Source organism: Teleopsis dalmanni, chromosome 2, assembly GCF_002237135.1.
Source record: "Teleopsis dalmanni isolate 2A chromosome 2, ASM223713v2, whole genome shotgun sequence".
Classification (NCBI taxonomy): domain Eukaryota; kingdom Metazoa; phylum Arthropoda; class Insecta; order Diptera; family Diopsidae; genus Teleopsis; species Teleopsis dalmanni.
In genome coordinates, this window is record NC_051847.1 from 52843227 (window position 1) to 52864127 (window position 20901).

At 28.6% G+C, this 20901-nt stretch overlaps 2 protein-coding genes across 2 annotated transcripts; both read left to right on the forward strand.

Moving 5' to 3' along the window:
* The first annotated feature begins 537 nt into the window (after positions 1 to 537).
* On the forward strand, positions 538 to 8384 carry LOC119677398 (proteasome-associated protein ECM29 homolog). The gene is made up of 21 exons (XM_038088733.1): positions 538 to 683; positions 791 to 921; positions 992 to 1224; positions 1287 to 1530; positions 1593 to 1996; positions 2058 to 2540; positions 2603 to 2876; positions 2942 to 3119; positions 3172 to 3365; positions 3427 to 3595; positions 3655 to 3804; positions 3863 to 4227; positions 4302 to 4416; positions 4863 to 5046; positions 5105 to 5598; positions 5663 to 5778; positions 5835 to 6179; positions 6556 to 6672; positions 6734 to 7498; positions 7561 to 8002; positions 8070 to 8384. Exons 1-21 carry the CDS (start codon positions 659 to 661, stop codon positions 8276 to 8278), a joined length of 5637 nt encoding a protein of 1878 aa, XP_037944661.1. The 5' UTR covers positions 538 to 658; the 3' UTR covers positions 8279 to 8384.
* Positions 8385 to 17470: 9086 nt separating this feature from the next.
* Positions 17471 to 20883, forward strand: LOC119677709 (cytochrome P450 6g1-like). The gene is made up of 3 exons (XM_038089169.1): positions 17471 to 18009; positions 19635 to 20438; positions 20506 to 20883. Exons 1-3 carry the CDS (start codon positions 17506 to 17508, stop codon positions 20788 to 20790), a joined length of 1593 nt encoding a protein of 530 aa, XP_037945097.1. The 5' UTR covers positions 17471 to 17505; the 3' UTR covers positions 20791 to 20883.
* The last annotated feature ends 18 nt before the right edge of the window (positions 20884 to 20901 follow it).

Below are 20901 nucleotides of genomic sequence, written 5' to 3' on the forward strand. Positions count from 1 at the left end.
TGTATTATCCTTGTGACCCGCTGAATTACTTAATATCAGATCTGTTCCACGAACTACTTGCAGTAACTTTGAGTAACACTGTGTATACACAAGTGCGTTTCACCAAGCAAATTTTCGAGTAAAAGAGAGCATCTAAGAAAGCGTAACATCCTTGTCGAAATTTGAAAATATTACACAGACTTTACTTGTACATTTTATTTCAAATAAAATTTGTGTTGATGTGTGAATCGTCTGTTTTGGTCTCAATTTAAATTTTTGTATTGTTTATTTGCGCGGCACTGGTGTTCTCATCAAACTTTACACTTTACTTAAATCTGTGTGAATTCACACTTTATTTCTGTTACGCTCGCAGTTTGTACTTTACTTAAGTTGCTCGTGGAACAGACCTATTATTACTTATTACACTACTCACTAAGTAGTAAAAATTTGTTGGAAAATATTGTCTCTAGTTTTTTACAGTGTAGAAATTACATTTTATAGAAATTGTAGATGTGACTACAAGTTTTTACCTAAAAATATGTTACATCTATACTGTAGTAGTTAACTTATTTTGAATGTGCCGATACTTTTGAAAGAACGGCACAAAAGTAAATCAAAACAAAACAAAGCATTTGAAAAGTGACACACAAGTTAGACGAGTAAGCAAAAAAGAAAGAAAATGTCATCTGCATCGGACGAAATTGGTATATACGAATATTAATATTAAATAACTAATGAATAAATTAATAAATACTTATTCAGTTAATAAGACTTGCATATTTCTACTATAATCTTTTTTTTTCAATTGCAGAACTATTGGAGCGTGTATTGTTTCGCTTGGGGGCCGCAGACACTGATGAAAAATTAGAATCTACTGTGGGACGTTTTTTAACGCCAGTCATTCTTAAAATAACTTCACCTAATGAAAATGTTCGTGCTAAGGTTAGATATAGAGAAATTTTATAGATTTATGATATAAACTAAACATACTTATGTTTTCTATACACTTTAGGTTATCGAAGTACTCACTCACATTAAACGACGCGTTACTTCACGTTCGCAAGTCCAGTTGCCAGTCGATGCATTATTGGATCAATATGTTATACATGGATACTCTCCATTTCTACTTAATTTTGCTATTATATTTATAATTATGGGATATCCGAGACTTTCTATTGAAAGTCGAAGTGAATTAGCATCTAAAGTGGTAGGATGTGAAGAAAATATGGAAAATTATCAAGACAAGTAAATATTTACCATATTATATATTCATTATATTATTATTTATTTATTCATTTTATTTTTAGGTTCTTTATGTTGTTACTTCCAATATTAGGTGAAATAAAAGTTCCAGATGATCCAAAAGAACGTAGTCAAGTATTGAAATTAGATGATAAACCAAAAATACGTAAAAATTTTCTTAATCTTCTTTTGGATGTATTGCTGTTGCCATATGGCATTACACCAGAGCATGATGTTCCTCCGGGTATGAGTACATATTCTTTTAAACGCGTGACTGTTAGTAATTGGAGAGCTGAAGAATTAGAACAGGCAAGAGTGCAATTTTAAGAAAAGTTTTTTATAATTTCTATTGTAATTATAATTCTATACAGATTAAAAAAGGCATAGTTCGCTTTATTTGCACCGGTGTGTTTAATGATCAGGAAATTTTCGTACTGCTAGTTGTAGCATCTGCTGATACACGCTTTAGTGTAGCTACTCCTGCTATAGCTGAATTGAGTAAAGTTTCTACTGTGATAGACTTTAGTGATCCACATGCAACTGAACCACTTTATGTACTTTTTTCTGGTAATAGAAGTACTGACCCTGATCGTAAAACGAATCCTTGTTGTGCCCGTGTTAGGCAAAAATTACTACAGTATCTTATTAAATGTCGTGGTAAAGGTATAAATCCTGCAAACGGTATACAAGTTATATTCGAAGGACTATTTGGCGCAAATACTAATCAAAAATGTAAAGTGCTAGCTTTGCAGTTTTCTGAAAACCTAATAAAAGAGTAAGTGTTGTTAATTGTTATATAAATTTTTTTTTAATTTTATGTTTTCTTTTTTTTTCAGTGGACCTATTGCGCTTATTTCTAAACTTGCTAAAGTTATATTAGGTGGTATTGGACAAATTATTGGGCGAGAATCATCAGAACCAATAGATGTTCAAAATGCTGCGTATACTGCAATGGCACAACTAGCACGTACTTGTCCTGAAGTTGTTAATGAAGATCTCAAAATAGTACTTTCATATTTTAATCATCTTGCTAATGCACCTCCAGAACTACATTCTTCCATACGAGAAGCGTTGGTATCGATGGCTCCTGCTTTCTCATGGGAAAAGAAAAAAAATAATGTTAACAATGATGAGGATGTTGAAATGGATAATGAAATTCACTTGTCAGGACAACAACATCTATTATTAGCTATGCTCTCAGATAACGCTGAAGCGAAATTGCATATAATTCAAAATGTCACTAGTGTCTTTCTCACAACATGTTTTCCGGAATCTTATGCTCCTGCAAGATATTTACTTTTATTAATAGCAGGAGAACGGTAATATTATAACATTTATTTAAATATTGTTTATTAATTGAATGGTTAAAATTCATTTTTAGAAATTCGCTTCGTGAAAATGTCACCACATACCTTTATGGCGTATCGAAGAAAGATCATGTTAATTATAATATGTTATCTTCAATTGAATATCCTGAAGAAGCATCTGATGACTTCAACAAATCGGCACAGGATCAGAAGCGAGTTGTGTTGCCAAGTTTCAAATCTATGATGCAGCATGTACATAGCATGACTGAGAAACGTTTAGCAAAAAGTTCATCATACGTCGTAGTAGGACGTACTAAGCTACCATTTACACTAGAAGTCTATGAAGAAGTACATATCTATTGAATTGTGTATTTATAATATATATATATATAATTATATTTTGTTATTATTAGGTACTTGACTATTTACGCGTATGCTTATGGTATTCAGCAGGAATAAGATCGTTTCCAGGTGATGAAAGATATGCTCACATTCTTAAACAATATATAGCAAATAATTATGAAGAGAGTGATAATAATGAACTGCATCAATATCTGCAATTTGTGCAACGCAGTATTGAGGCCAAGAGAAGTAAATATTTTATAACGATTTTAATATTTATATACAATAACAATTATTACAGCCGAATCGAATTTGATTTGTCTGTACGATTTATTACATGTGGCACCCGAGTTAATTGCAAAATCTCAAATGCATTTATTGCAACCCTTATCAAACTCTTTGAAGGATATATCAGAAACTATGCGTATAAATGTAGCACAAGTATATGGAATCTTACTGGCAAACGGTTATAGTGACGATGAATTTAACACTCAGGTAAGGAATATACATAAAAACTATATATAAACAGATTATTAAAATACATATTTTTGTTCAGGTTTCGGAATATATTGCTGATATAAAGCAAAAAAGCTTAGAGCACAAGCATGGCTGGCTTTTAGTGATAGGACATGCATTTAGTCGAAAACTGGAAAATCTAAAAGCAAATAATTCGAGTATTAATATAGCCGAGTGGAAACAATTTGTTGAAGCTATCAAACTTATATGTAATAAAAAGAATATATTTTTCATTTCGATCTCTTATTTTTAACTAATTTTTTTTTAGCAAAAATGCTTTGTGAAACACAATGGCTGCTGGTTTCAGCTGCTTTAAATTGTATTTCGATGATTGGTAAAATTGTTATTATACCAAATGTTGCAGTTGAGATCACAATACCAAAGGAAAACGATGAGGATGAAGTAGTTGAGTTCCAAAGTAAGTTTTAGTGACAATAAACAAATCCATAATTATTTATTTATTTTATATTCTTTAGCTGCTACAGCAGAAACGAAGACTATAATATTTACTGTAGTATTCAGTATATTGCGGAGTACTTCAACACGTGCCAAAATTCGTGAAGTAGCAGCAAAATGTATGGGACACTTAGCTATAGGTGATGGATCCCACTTTACCCAACGTAATTTAGAAAAATTTTTGTCATTGGTAAAGGTGCCAAAAGATGCTGCTTTGAATATTGCTATATCAGAAGCTATTGTGTCAACACTAAATGGGTATGATGTTACTACGGGAACACCACCAGTAGATTTTGTAAATGAACATTGCAACGAAAAGAGTTTTGAAGCATTTTTGAACTCAATTATTCGTTTAGTTCCGGAACCAAATCCACACAGTAGACAGGTAAGTTAAATAGTGGTACAATTTTGTTTAGACTATATTAATAAATGCATAACATTTTTTTTAATAATATATAGGCCACATCCGTTTGGTTATTAGGAATTGTAAAGCATTGTAATCATCATCCGACCTTACTCAATAAAAAAGAAATATTACAATTCGCATTCACCGAACTATTGTCAGACGACAGTGGTGAGTATATTGATTAAAGTGCTATGTTTATAGTTTCCGAAGTGCTGTGATCTGATTACGGATTTTGATAAAATCAATCAAGCTGAGAAATTTTTTTCATTGCGGTGTGTCTCAATATAACTTGATTGTTGAGATATCCGACTGAAATGTCTTACATAAAAAATACAAACTAGACCCTAGCTTAGACGCACTGCTTAGATACTAATTGTTGTTGATCAATGTTTTTGTAATCAATGTAAAAATGTCATATGGTACTTGATGGTTTGATTATCTTTTCTGATATCTTTTGGTACTCAAATGACGTGGACATATCGTAATAAAAAAGTTACTTAGAATATTCAATTTTACTAAAACCTGTCGTTAGATCGCAACGCTAAACAAAATTGTATCGTGCTGTTAAAGTGATATGATATAGCTAATGTGTAATTAATTTTATAATTCCAAAGAATTTGTGCAAGATGTTGCTTCTCGTGGCCTTGGCTTAGTTTATTCTTTATCTAGTTCTGAAAGTCAACACGATTTAGCAAATTCCTTATTAAATCAATTAATTGGTGGGAAACGAAGTGTTAATAAAGTAACAGAAGAAACTGAACTATTTCCAGAAGGAACACTTGGCAAAACTCCAATGGGGTAAAGAAAATAATAAACTTACTGAATTAATTTTAAATTAAATACTAACTCTTTTTAGTGGAAATATAACTACATACAAGGAACTTTGCGCATTAGCATCTGACCTTAATCAACCCGAAATGGTTTATCAATTTATGCAATTGGCAAATCATAATGCTGCATGGACGAGTAAACTTGGTGCTGCTTTTGGCTTAAAATCACTTTCAAAAAATTCTAAAGCTAAAATGCAACCATACTTGGGAAAAATTATACCACGTTTGTACCGTTACAAATACGATCCCACACCAAAAATACAAAATTCCATGATATCAATCTGGGACTCGATTGTAACTGATTCAAAAGAAGTGGTTGAAAAGTACTACTGGGAGATATTGCGCGAAATTTTGGATAATTTAACTTTTAAAGAGTGGCGCGTACGCATTGCTTGCTGCCTAGCTGTACGGGATTTACTAAAGCGTTCAAATGGATTAAGGTTGCGTACTGAAGAAAATATGATACAAAAGTTAAAAGTTGTAGAAAAATCAAAAACTGCGCCAGTATCTATGGAAGTAGGTTAGTAAACGAAAAATATTTTAATAAAAATGACGATTTTATTATAGTAAGTTCACTTTAACAGATGAAGTTCCAGAGCCAGAATTAAAAGAGTTATGGTCTCAGCTGTTTCGTGTTATGGACGATATACATGAAGGTACTCGACAAACAGCACAGGGTACAGTTACATTTCTCAGTAAAGTATGTAGAACTTAGTTTATGTAAATATAAATTATTAATATTTTTATTTTATATAGGTTTGCGTTGTAGCTGCTTCATCTGATCATGGTAAATCTGGTTTAGCTGTGTCTTCCTCTATTTTACCATTATTACTTGAAACTGGAGTTACACATACTGTCGCTGATATCCGTAAAATCAGTATTAGAACTATTTCAGAATTGATTGATTCTTCTGGATCTCTTATTAAACCTCATTTGGCTGCTCTGATACCATGCTTATTAAAAGCTACAGGAGAGTTAGATTCAACAAAGTTATCATATTTATCTGCACGGCTTGGTAACGATAACGAAGCTCAAGAAGCTGTTGATTCACTACGAGCTGAAGCAGCAAAGTCTCATCACACAACAGAGACTATAACTAAGGTATATATACAAAACAAATTGAACAAAAATCTAAGACCAAAAACTCTAGTTAGTTATATTATTGTATAGCTGGTATACATTTTCTTCTAATAAAAAGATGCAAGTGAATTTGTGTTGATAAACTTTAGTAATGAAATGACGAAATTTCTAGTTAAAATAACACGAGTCAATAACGACTTTGTGTCAGTTGGACAAAAACAGGGTTGTATGGCAAATAATTCAATTAATAAAATTGATACTTTTTGTTGTGATCCACTACTATTCAAAAACCTTTCTGTTTAAAAATACTTTCTTTCGTTACATTTGATTTTAATTTTATTTTAAATATGTCACTTCTTGTTCACTTCTTTTTTACTTTAATTATTAACATTTTAAGTGCGTGAGGTTCTTGGATTATGAATCTTTGGAACAAATGACTCCAGCAGTTTTAGAACTAATGAAGACAAGCGTGAATTTGGGTACAAAAATTACCTGTGCTCACTTTGTGTGTTTGGTAAGCTAAAATATATATCGTTTATAGTATTATTGTCTAAAACTCTCTTTATTTAATATAGCTGAGCATACATTTAAGCAAGGAAATGACACCTCTTGTAGGAAAATACCTTGGTGCTTGTTTTGTTGGACTCAAGGATCGTAATCCAACAGTAAGAAAATATAGCGCTAGTGCTATTGGCCACTTAATGGGGAACGCTAAGGAACAGTCAATTAAAAACTTATTTGTAAAACTTGACGAATTATATATGGAAAATCCTTCCAATCGATCAGTCGTGCAAACAATTCATGCAATAAACAAACGTCATCCGGAACTGTTGAAAGACTACTTAGACAGTGTAATTCCTTTAGTGTTCTTTGCTATGCATGAAGAACAAACAGAAGAAAATAAAGCCCACATTGAGTCTTGGAAAGATTTATGGAATGAAATTAGTCCAGGAGATGCTGGTATTCGTTTGAATTTAAATGTCATAATACCTAAACTAGAGAAATCATTAAATGATGCCAGTTGGCACCGTAAAGCTCAAGCTGCAAATGCAATACACACAATTGCACAGCGTTTGTGGTCTACAATTGGAGAAGATCGTATACGTTTAATAAATTTGCTACTTGTTGGCTTACAAGGACGTACATTTGATGGTAAGCAGCGATTACTGCAAGCCTTAGCTGCACTCTGCAAAGGTTTAGATAACAAACATGAGGTATGCGAACGCCTCATCGAATCAGCAATGCGTGAATGTCGTAAAGAAGAACCACGATATCGCACAAATGCACTATCATCTTTAGGTGACATATTAGAAGAACTAAATGTAGATAGATTTGAGGACGTGAGTTAAAAATCTACAAAAGTTTTTTATATTACATATCACAAATTTGGTTTCAATTCTAGGTATATAATATGATATGGTATTTGCTTGATGAAAAGGATTTACGTAAATCGGAGACTTCTGATGATGAAGATAACAAAAAGGATCTTACTGCAGATGAACGTAATAAACGCGCACAAATCTTTAACAAATTAAAGGAGACAGTTTGTGATACACTTGGAAAATCATGGCCGAAAAATGCCATTGAAACTCAAAACAAATATCAAATAATGTTTGCAGAACGGTGCTCCTTGTGCCTTAAAGATAACACAAGACCGGTTCAAGTCAGTCTATTGGTCGCGCTTACTAAATTTCTTGATCGCTTACGTATATTTGATGAACTAAAAACTGCAGAAGTAAATCAGATAGTGGAGAAAAAACTAAAAGTTGACACTTTACAAACACGTGAAGTGATCGTACAGAAAATTTGCAATGATGTACTTTCCGCTGTCTCCTATGCTGCAGGTAAAACATGATAAATTATATAAATCTAAATAAATATTCCTAATTAAAATATTTTAAACGCTTGCAGGTGTGCCACATACAGGTTTGAGAAAGGAGGCACTTAATATTGTGTTGATACTTATCAAGCGGTTGTCCGAAGCGAATGATATGAAACAATTGCAAATAGTCAAAAAATTCTTTGAAGAGGAAATAGTTAAATTTCAGAAAGATAATGCGCCCGAAGTACGGTGTCGTATTAATGACATTGAAGACAAATTGAGTAAAATCACCTATTAAAGTTGTGGTATAAGACCATAAAACTAACGAACCTTACGAAAGAATTTTCTTAAATTACTAAAATATATTCGTAAATAAAAGGATTTTATGGATAATTTTTCCTAATATAAAACTATTTATTATTTCAAATAATGAACAATCTATACAATCAATTTTTTTTGTAGATTAGATTGCATTAAGTTTTTTTATGGTAGACATAAGTTTTTGTTGAACATCAAATTAAATAAGTTTACACAATGAGATATTTAATAGTAATATTAACATCTTTAGTGATAACTAAGCGCTCATTATCTTCTTTGATACTTTTTTAACACTATCTAATCTCGTATCGAAATGTCGTTTATCTTTTAACAATATATTGATACAATCAACGGTTCTGGGTCTTAGACCATCCCTGGCAACTATGGGGTAATAAATAAGTTAAAAATGATACACGTCTTCTCAATATATTAATTATGTACATCAGATGTGGGAATTTATTTTGTTTCAATTAAATTTGTTATACGTACAATATATTTTAAAATGGTCAATTAAAGATGGTACGCAAAACACAACATGACTGTCATAGTCCATCTATAATAAGAAAACTCAATGTTCCACATAATCGCCGTATTGACACTTTAGTCTCATAGGTAGTAACGTCTTCCAATTAAAAGTTCTTCCAGCAACTACCGTCAAAGTTGTAGGTCAGAGGATGAAATGAGCAAAAAGGAGTATATCTGCTTTTTTTTATCAAATTTGTCCAATATCAATAAAGGCATTTTATGTTTTATTATAGCGATAAACTGGTTATCCAGTTTACTTCCGAAATGGAAGTATTTTTAACTAAGTTTTCCACAATAGTTCGCATACCCTAATAAACTGTAGCATCTACATTTACATTTATTTTAATTTTACTTCTATATATTTATTATTTGTTTTAAATTCTACGCAATTTCTCTGAAATAAGTACTTGCTATTGAATGTTTTTATACAGTAACCAATTATTGAAATTACACATAATTATTAGCAATTTTTTTTAAAGAAATCTGAAAGCTCATCTGTCATACGTCGTATTTTTTGAAGCACATGTTTATGTCATTTCTGTATGATTGTTTGCCATCAATTTTAATAACTGATATTTAAATAACTTAATTACATATATTATACCTGTATGTTTGCACGTAATTAAGTTTCTATATTATCATAACAATTTGTAAATTATAACTGCAAAATGATATTCATTTTACAAAATATCATTAATTACTAGCAAACACAAAACATCGTGTAATTTTCTTTATTGAATAATTGATATTCCACAAATCTTTAACAAAATAATACAACAATAATTATCTTTCTGAAAAATATTTAATTATTTAATAAATTGTTTCATTATTTAACTGGAAAATTATTAGGGTCAATGCACTCTAATCGGTGATTTCGCATGCAATGGATCTAATATAATTTGCAGTTTAAACAATAGAATTGATATACTGCTAAATTATATTAACTGTTTAATATATGTACATAGTAGTGTAGTATTAGATTCAGTTAATATAAAACATTTATTTAGAATCAATTGGAAACAAGTATTCGAAATGAATTACATTCCACATTGAAGTACTTTATTATTAAGTACTTTATTACTTTATTAATTAATTTAGTAATTTATTATTATTTCATAACAAATTTTTCAGAACAGTGTGATTTAAATAAACAAAATTGTGTTATTTAAACATATTAATATTTCTTACTGATATAACAAGATATATAGTGTTATATATCTACTGAAGTAGTTTAGATAATCTATAGCATTCTATAGAATTCTGCTGTCTAGCAGAATGCAAAAATCCAATTTATCAAAATTAAATTATATTAATTAAACTTATTAATTTTTATTATTGATATAACAGCAAAAACAAATTAATAATGATTTCAAATTCAAAAAGATTTAGAGGTATCTTATAAAAATTCGTAAAGCTGATTTTAAACGATTTTTAGAAATAATAAATTATTAATGTTTAATTAAAATCTGTGTAATTAGCTTAGATAATCTGGAAAAAACCATAAATTTTTTTTGTTTTTTCATACAAAATCGACTAATAATTCATTAAGTTTGTGAATCAAATAATGAAAACTGACTTGGCGTTAAACGCTTTTAACGAATTCGTCTAATTTGTTAGATGAATACATTTAAAAAAATTTTAACATTTGCCAAAGATATAACAAATATATATAAATACAAATATATTATTATATAAAGATATAATAAATTTGGAAACTTTTTTTGACTCCAAATTTAACCAAAATTTTAATCGCTATAATCTAGAAAATCGGGTTGTGCTATACGATTAAAGGGAAAAACATCTATATGCACTCATATGCATACCCAGAAAATAATTTATATAGCTCATTGGAAGGTATATATACACCTTATTATTGTTTTCTTATTGATATAGTTTTTACTATAATCGTCGCGAGTCGATACAAATGCTATACAGTTGCTTCAGTATTCAATATATTCTGGTAATCAAAAAACCCCTATAATATTCAAATACCCCGCTTTGCGACACATTTTTTAAAAGGGAGTTTATATTTATTAATTTAATGCATGAATTTTGGGTTTAGCTTCAACTACTGTAAGAACAATTTATTATCGTGATGCGGACAAAATAAAGGACTATGAAGCTGTCAGACATTTGCAGGCCAAACAAGTTACAAATACTAGAAGTCCATTAATTCTATTAATGGAGCCCCTTCTAACCATTTGGATAGAAAATCGGAATCAAAGGGAACACTTTTGAGCAAAATCTTATTCAGACTTCGCCAATATTCAAACGGTTAACAGTTACCTCTCTATCAACAAGTGGTCAAAAACCAAAATATTTTTGGGAATTAAATATACGGAGAAATGTGATTCGATTTGCGTAGTATTTTGTCGATCCCAATTAACGACGCAAATCAGGGTATTAGTGTATTATTTTGATGAATGGAAAGTAAAAATCTACTTCTTAACTTGTGGAAGATATTTTAAAATTTATGAATCAAAGGACTATGTATACAGGTACGTTTATACATTATTAATGTATCATAACATTACTGAAAGGTAAAAAGTACTATAGTTAATTCATCATTTTATCTGAAAGATACTCCACCATTTCCTCACCACAATAAATTTCAGGTTACGGGTTCCTACGAGGTGAGTTCCTACGAAATTCGAAACCTAACCTCATTATCTGGTTTGTATCATTTTAATGTTAATAAAATATTTTTCAAATACATTTTTAATTAAATCCATTGACGAGTTTAATAACAGATTTTTTAAATAAATTCTAGTCAATTACAACCAAAGAATGAACTCATATTGTTATTTGTCAAAAACAGATTTCCATATAATTTAATATAATTTGTTTCTTTAAATTTTGTGTATATTATTAACTTTTGTTTACTTATTCAGCAATCATTTTGTGTATTTTACACAAAAATGTATAATAATTGTTTTCAATCATACGCAGCAAATTAAATACATATTAATTATAATTATTTTACTTCATAAATATTTATTACTTATTGCAATTTATCTCAGATTCATGTTTTTCAAATTGTTTTTGTTTAGCTTTATAATTATAATTAATATCACAACTGTCTTTCAATACACTAAACTAACATATATGAAGATATATAATATATGAAGATGATCGTAATTTATATAGATAAAGCTTCGACTTAATAAGTAATTTTGCGTTTTTCAATATAAGTCGTAAAAAGAAAAGGAAAAACTGAAGAAATATTAAAACCTTTTACTTTTTTTTCTATAAAAGAATTTACATCTGAGTTCTAAATTACAGTCAAGATAAATCATTTGCTTAAATTGATTATAGCAATCTTAGACTAGAACTCCACAATAGATCTTATAGGCAACAGTTCATCATTTTCCCATCTAATAATCTTTGAATAGGTTAAAGGCTCTCCAAATTGAAGTAACAAATATTACTATTTAACTGGAGACCGTTAGTATCAACTGTTCAATGACATTATTATATTAAAGAACATTGTATACCTTTTTGTAGGAGAGATCTTCAATTGACAACTGTTAATATGAATCTAAAATTATTTTAGATTTTTGTTTATTTAAAAATCTTATGCATTTTTGTCTTATTAATTTTACCCAACTAACATATATCTCCGGACCGTTTGATTCGTTGCCGGTGAGATCAATTTTAAATAATCTTTATTAGAACTGTTGGTGAAAGCAAACCCTTTATATATATATATAAATAATATTTCAATAATCAATTGAGAGAACCAATTATATACATTTTGTATAAAAAGTATGTTATCTATAATTATTACATTAAATAAGGTTTAGTTTCAGAAGCAGAGTCATACAGTATTTAATGGGATAATGCTCTAACTTCTTAGAATAATCTCATCATATAAGGTCGCTGAGAGCTTATAAAAAATGTATATAATGAAGTATTAGACTTAAACAGAATATATGATAAAAAAGATGTTTTATATATATTAAAATTTTAAAATTTAAATGTCTTAAGATATGTTTTAAAGTTAAGTTTGTTTGACTTACTTTTGTTTCAGATAATGAAACTTTGATCTTGTAACCGATTTGAAAAGATTAGTTCTTTTTTGTTGTGTATTATATGCTTTTTTTTATTAGTGCTTACTGTTTTACAAGTACATAATTGATTAGGAATAAATAATTTTTCTATACAATATCTATATCGTTACGATAGTTGATATTGCTTTTTATATAAATCGTTAAATTTTGTTTAACAATAATTCCCCTAACTTACCGAATTAAAAAAACCTTTTTTGTTTACTTGATATAACATTTGTGATAAATTTAGTAGAATTTCAATTGATTAAATTTAAGTTTGTTTCAGTTATTTTTTAAATTTTTTTTCTAATTTTTCACAACTATGTATATAGCATGTATAACTAAAACGCGACTAACTGAAATAATTTTTTTTTGTTGCGTAGTAAATACATACATACATTTTTACATAAATTTATTTATGTTTACCAAAATAATATAAGTCGTTGACATTTTGTAATAGTTGAAGGTAACTTAAAAATACTTAACAAAAAAAATATATATGAGTTCATTAACTTACACATAATTTTAATATAAACATATATGTACGTAGATATGTATATGTTTATAGATAATATTTATGGATTTACGAGTATATTGAAATAATAAAATAATTATTAAGTACAGTATTTGAACTGATTTCTAATTCAAGTTAGATCTAGCAAAAGTAATTGTTCACTATTTTCCTTGCACCTACCTTATAAACTAATAAATTTACGTTTTTAATAGAAGCTATTAACGTTTTAAATATGTAGGTATGATATATATAAACATATGTATGTATATACACTTAAATATACTAATCGAAATATAAACATAGATCCTAACTACCTTATAAACTAATAAATTTACGTTTTTAATAGAAGCTATTAACGTTTTAAATATGTAGGTATGATATATATAAACATATGTATGTATATACACTTAAATATACTAATCGAAATATAAACATAGATCCTAACTATTGTAGTATTTTGTAAAAAATTTCGTTTCGTATATACATATAAATGAATATACATATTCTACCATTCAGTAGCTTGTATCTCCCTATCTTATATGGCGATAACATACAAATTTTTAATGATTTTTAATAGTGATATATATAATACAATATATACAGGATTTACTATGGAAACTTGCCGTACTTGACAGTTTACAGTAACAGAAACTTATTCAAAAGTTTTTATACAAGGAAAAATTTCGCAATCATATAAAGCTAAACTAGATCTAAAACATATTATACGCGTATCATACGATCTCCATTCATGATCTTGACAACTTTTTGACAATATTCCTCAAAAAAAAAAAATACTCAGGCATATGAGTACTTACAAAAAATACAATAGCACTAAACGTAATATTTAAAATTCTAAAAGCTAAAATTAGATATTTTTGTTAAACTAAGATGAACTAAAATGTAAACGATTAAATAGACGATTAAATAGTAGTGAAAATATTATCTGATTTGAAAATTAGTCACTATACTATATACGAGTATTTGAATATGATGCATAATCAAATGTCTAAAGCTTTTGCTCAGTAAATCTAATACTATAAGCTCCTCAAGGATCATATATAGTTAATAAATAAAGCTGCCTATAAAACGCAAATTCCTCAAACAAACGACAAAAAAAAAATATATATATACGTTTGGCTGTAACACACGGGTGTCTATATATTAAGTGTTGATATAATTAACCAACTTAACATATTTGAAAGAATACTAAGAAATACATCCAGTTTTGGTGAAGTATTCGGAAGTACACTGGAAACAATATAACAACGAATTAGAGAATATAAACAATGGGGAGAATACGGTTAAATTTGTACAGGCACAGTGTATTCTGCCGATGAATCATATTAGACTTATGACTTATAGCATTTCCAACAGAATACCATTCAACAGAATACCGTAATATGTATTGGATACCAGCAGTGAAAATTTTGAATGTTTGAATGAATAGTTGTACACACAACTATTGTTGATTGACCATGGACCATGTGGTGTAGACAAAAAAGGTGAAAAGAGAACTCATAAAGATTTTAATATAAACATTTATTTAAACAATTATGTTTCTCTTTAAAACCTTAAAGTTTATCAAATCTGCACCTATTTAAATAAAGCTTAGCATTCATATTAAATACTATTCATACTTTTGTGGATAATCATAAAATATATATTTTGATTGTTCAGTTTATAAGGCAAATAATAACATACTTACTTCAATAAATTGCTCAGTTCTTAAAACACAAGTATTTTAAACATTTCATTCATCTAACTAAAATACTAGAAACAACTATACTGAGTTGCAATCGACTAAACAAGGAATTGAAGGATCAGTTTAATAAATAATTTAGATTCCTATGGATGTAATTATTGATAAATGTATATTTTAAGCCATTCGATATGCTGATAAGATTTATGTATGTAACTAAATTAATTTATTAAGTATTTACAATACTTCAGGTACTTATAATTATTTGACTTTAGATAAGAAATTATAAGATGTTTACTAGAAGATAACAAACAAAATAAGATAAATTTAATTAGCCACGATTTTTAATAAGTACACTTAACTTAAAAACTAGCCGTAACTAACTGAATAGTTCTTAGTTGATTTTCAAAGCATATCTCTACTAAAATAATAAGTATTATTTTCAACAAGCGTATATGTATATATATATATCTCTCTTGTTCTATATATTTATATACATATATGATTATTTTGATAATATAAATAAATATCATACAAAATAATAGTTTTTTGTAAGTGGAAGATAGCGAATGGACAATGATTTGCAGTAATCTATGAGATGCATTGATGTATCACTGGAGAAAGTCTCTTAATCCGGACATAGGTTAATGATATTTAAAAACAATATAATATTTCCTATTACAAGTTTAGATATCTTTTTCGATTTAAAAAGACACGACATTTCTTTTCTGACTTTAGATTACGTGCAGAGCAGATGGATATATCACTCTGTAAATCACATCCTTTAAGCCCATAATACCTTTCTCTCCTTAATCGAAAGTACAACTACATACGACTTAATAATTTTTATAATGAGATGATATTTACCTACATTATTTTTTACTAACAGCAAATGATAGCACAGAATATGTTCTAACTGCAAAGAAGGCTATTAAATTGAAGCTTCCATTTTTATATTGGTTGCAAGTGATCGAGAAGTGAATCCTATTTAGGAACCTCACTCTTAGCATACTAATATTTATTAAAATTATATTGCTACTTATTAATATCAGTAACAATTTTTATTTGTAAAACATTAATTCTTAATAAAATGGAATATAACAAATGAAGCGTGATCTATTAATCTAGTATAGACAGTTATTTTTAGTTCACCATTATTAACACTTACATCTTAGTTCCAGTATACAAACACATACTAGACAAATGTTTATGATCACAAAAAATGAATCTGCTCTATTACAATTAGCAAGTATATTTTCTTTGCTTCGATTACAGCACTCTAATACTCACTGATATAAAGTGAAAAAAATGGAATAAGGATCTAGTAGTCTGTTATTCTGATAACGACATATATTAACAGTTGTACTTTCTTAACTACGTTCACATCAAACTTAAACTTACTGAGATATATAAGCGGTAATTTACAAAAATAATATTTCAGAAGGATGATATTGATTTTAGACACGAAAGCGATATCCGATAAACTCATTTCAGATTTTATTTTCACTACACTCTATATCATCTGCCGCGTCAATTTCTGTTATGCATTGTTAATATAATCAACAGTACTATGTATGGCGAATCTATGTACGGCACTAGATGGCGAATGTAGTTTTTTTATTAGTTTAATCAATTTAAAAAATTTAAACAATAAATAACGATATCTTGAGAAGGGCGTCAAAATAGTCTATTATTCGAATATAATCCGTGAATCCTAGGAAAATCTGAATCGTATCTGATTTTACGAAAATAGTTATGAAGGTAAGTGTTGAAAAAATCAGCATAAGATATAGCTCAGGTATATTACCATTTGGAACATAATAGATTGAACTTACTTTCGGCATGTGCTCTATGAAAGTGCAATATTATAAGATTTTATATACTTTTATTTTGTATTTGTGTAAAGAAATAAATAGATTTGAGGATTTTTTTTTCATAATATGACTCGAGTATGTTATGTTAAATTATTATATATTTGCATACTCATTTTTAATATATGTTTAAAACTACTTCATAACAAATCTGTTCAAATTGATTTATTATATGAAATAATATATTAGGAACACAAAGAATTACAAAAAAAAAATTCTGTATAATTAAAGCATTCATATTTTTTAGATTCGCATATATTTGGATTATCTATGTTTTATTAAAAAATATAAAATATTTTTTGAAAAATAAGTAAATACTAAAGTTAGAAAAAAATAATTTAGCTACTGTAAAAATTAAACATTTTTAAAATGCCTAATCATTCTACTCATCGTAGCTTCTCTATCAGAATTGGTGAGCGACGCTGATATGACTTGACTCGCCAAAAAATCGTATAAAAACATGTTAAGATCGAATACGAAGTCAGTACGAAAAGTGAAATCATAATGAAATAAATGTTTCAAAAATAAAACTATTTGTTTTTTAATAAAATGGCGCTGGTGTCGCAATTATTTTCCACAAATTTATTTTCGCATTTAACGGAAGTTCTCGCGGTATCCGTTGTGTTCTTGTCGATAGTTTGGCTCTGGCTACAACATCACTACAGTTATTGGAAACGTCAAAATGTGCCTTACATCAAGCCATTACCATTATTTGGAAACTTTAAGAATGTGATTACTTGGGATGTTGACATCTGTGCACATTTCCAGAACTTGTACAATCATAAAAATGCTATCGATCAACCCGTTGTGGGGTTATTCATGTTTAATAAACCTTGCCTGCTAGTGCGTGATTTAGAAATCGTAAAATCAGTGCTTATCAAGGATTTTAATAAATTTTCAAATAGATTTGCCGCATCGGATCCCCACTCAGACTCTTTAGGGGCCAATAATTTATTTTTTGCCAAAAATCCTAAATGGAAAGAGATACGTGTAAAATTAACACCAGTGTTCACAAGTGGCAAAATGAAACAAATGTTTCCACTCGTTGAAGAGGTAAGTTCGGTTTAGAGAATCCCGGAAATTTTAAAAAAAATTTATTGATATAGAATTCGAAAGAAAAAAACGAATATTAACATATTAGTAAATAACAAAACGTATATGTAGTGAAAGTATATTTAGTATATATATATATGCCTCCATCAAAAGTATATGCAAAACTTCCATCAGGTAACATATTACTCTAATTGATGTGATCTGATTGATGTGAAGAAATGTACGATAGATATTCAATTTTTATATTCTTTAATTTTATTTAGCTGAAGAATAAAGAGTTATAATTTATTATTATAATTATTTTAAAAATATATGTTATATATTATACAAAAAAATATATAAATATAATATCTATTATACATTATTATTTTATATAAAAATTATAATAGGCTTAAATAACAATAATGTTATTTTGGGTTATCCTTACAGATATTATCAAAAAGCCTCATCAGTATTTTTATTTGAAAAATACATTGTCCGTTTATATTAGACCGCAAATGCAAAAACTGAAATCACACTGTTTTAAGTTTCAGAAACACATAACTATATTTTTTAACCCATGATTTAATAGATTACTTCTCTGTTAATTTTTTTTAAATTTTATAACTTTATTTAAATTTATTTAAAATTTATTTGGAATACAAAAAAATAAATCGTGAAATAATGCTATAATTAAAATTAAAAATTTTAACTTTGCTTTAAGGATTAAGTTAGGGAATAACTAACATGAACTAAGAAAAAAGGAATCTAGGTAGGATTTACTACCTATTTTAAAATGTAAAAAAGATACATGTTTGGAATCAAATTTGAAGAGATTCCGGTAGACCAATTGGGCTCAAATTAGATTCTAATGAAGGGCCATCCCAAGAATAGATTTAGAAAATACATTAAAACTATAGAACTTAGAGCGCAAAAGATTAACTATGGTCGCGTTGCTCTGCTCTTTCAGGAACCAGTATCCTGTTTATTTATATTCTATAAAAGACTAATTTAGAACGAAAGAGGTGAACATATAACAATTAATTCATTCTGTTTTCATCATTTCTTCTTCTTGCCTTGTCTTCGGTGTTTTCTACACTCAATAGCAAAGATCCTAACAAACTCAATACACGCTTTCTTAACAAGAGAGAGAAAGTATGTATGAAGTACAAATTGCGACCTATTATCATGTTGTAGGTTACTGCTTGCGTCAATATCATTCTAAAATTATGCCAATAAAATACCAAATACAATATTATGGAAATTATTATTTAACAATCAAAACAAGCGTACTCGTATAGTTTTTTATTAATATATTTTTTAGTTAAAGCTCAAGGCTTGAAGTTCTTTCATTTAAAATTATAAATTGCAAAACATCACAAGTTTAGTAGATACGATTCGAGAAATGTGTATAATTAAGTCGCAGTCATCAATCACTTTTAATGATGAATTAAATAATCAATTTTTTTTAGTTATAATGTCTTATCAAAAAATATTTGCTTACTAAAATGAATAACTTACAAATTGAAAGTGTGCCGAATATGATTTTATTTATATTACTTTTATTTTTTACTTTGTATATAAGTTGCAATATAATTATTTCGTTGAATCAACAATTCTAATTTTCTATTCCACTAACTTTACAGGTCGGACGTGAACTTGATAAATATCTTTCCTCTCTACCTATCGATCCAGAAACAAATGCCATTATGAAAGAAGTAAAAGACTTGAATACTCTCTTTACGACAGATGTCATAGCTACGGTTGCATATGGAATACGCGCAAATAGTATGATTAATCCTGATGGTGATTTTCGTACAAATGGTAAAAGAATATTTGAATTTACCAGACGCCGTGCTTTTGAATTTACTGCAATGTTTTTCATGCCTAGCATAGTGAAACTGTTTGGTTTTAAGGTATTTTCGAAGGACACTACAAACTTCTTACGTGAAACTATTAATTATGTTATATCGGAACGTATAAAATCGGGTACCACTCGGAATGATCTTATTGACATACTTGTGAACTTCCGTAAGGAAGCAGAAGCTAGCAAAGATAAGAATCATTTCATTTTGGAAGGTGATTGTTTAGTGGCACAAGCTGCTATTTTCTTTTCTGCTGGTTTCGAAACTTCATCATCTGCAATGTCCTTCAGTTTGTATGAATTGGCGCGCCATCCAAAGCTACAAGAACGCTTACGAGAGGAAATACGTGAAGCGTTTCAAAGTAACAATGGCGTAATAACCTATGACATAATAAAAGATATGAAATTTTTACATAATGTCGTACAAGAAGTGTTACGTTTTTACCCACCTTTACCATTCCTTGATCGTACATGTACGCTAAAAGAAGGTGAAGAAGGATTTTCTCTTAATCCATATTGTGATTTTGCTGTACCCAATGGTATGCCTGTCTACATACCAATACATTCGTTACATATGGATCCCAAAGTAAGGATATAAATAATATTTTTATTATTATGAAATCGTTTAATTAAATTGTTTATTTTCATTCTAGTATTTCCCAAATCCAAAGAAATTTGATCCCGACCGATTTGCTCCAGAAAACAAACATTTAGTTAATCTAAACGCGTACCTGCCCTTCGGTACAGGACCACACAATTGCATTGGTGAACGATTCGGGTTATTGCAAGCTAAGATTGGTCTTATATATTTCTTGAAAAACCATCGTGTAACACCGTGTGAGAAATCGTTTTCAGAAATGAAACTCAATCCTCGTGCACTGATCATACAATCTGATGGTGGAATTTATTGCAATTTAGTGCGAGATCCTTTACTTTAGAAAATTTAAATTTTCTGCTTAAGTTTAATTTTTGTAGTTTTTTGTAAATATGTTAATAAAACCTGGTTTTTTACCTTACTATGTAATCTTATAGTTATTTACTGTGATTAT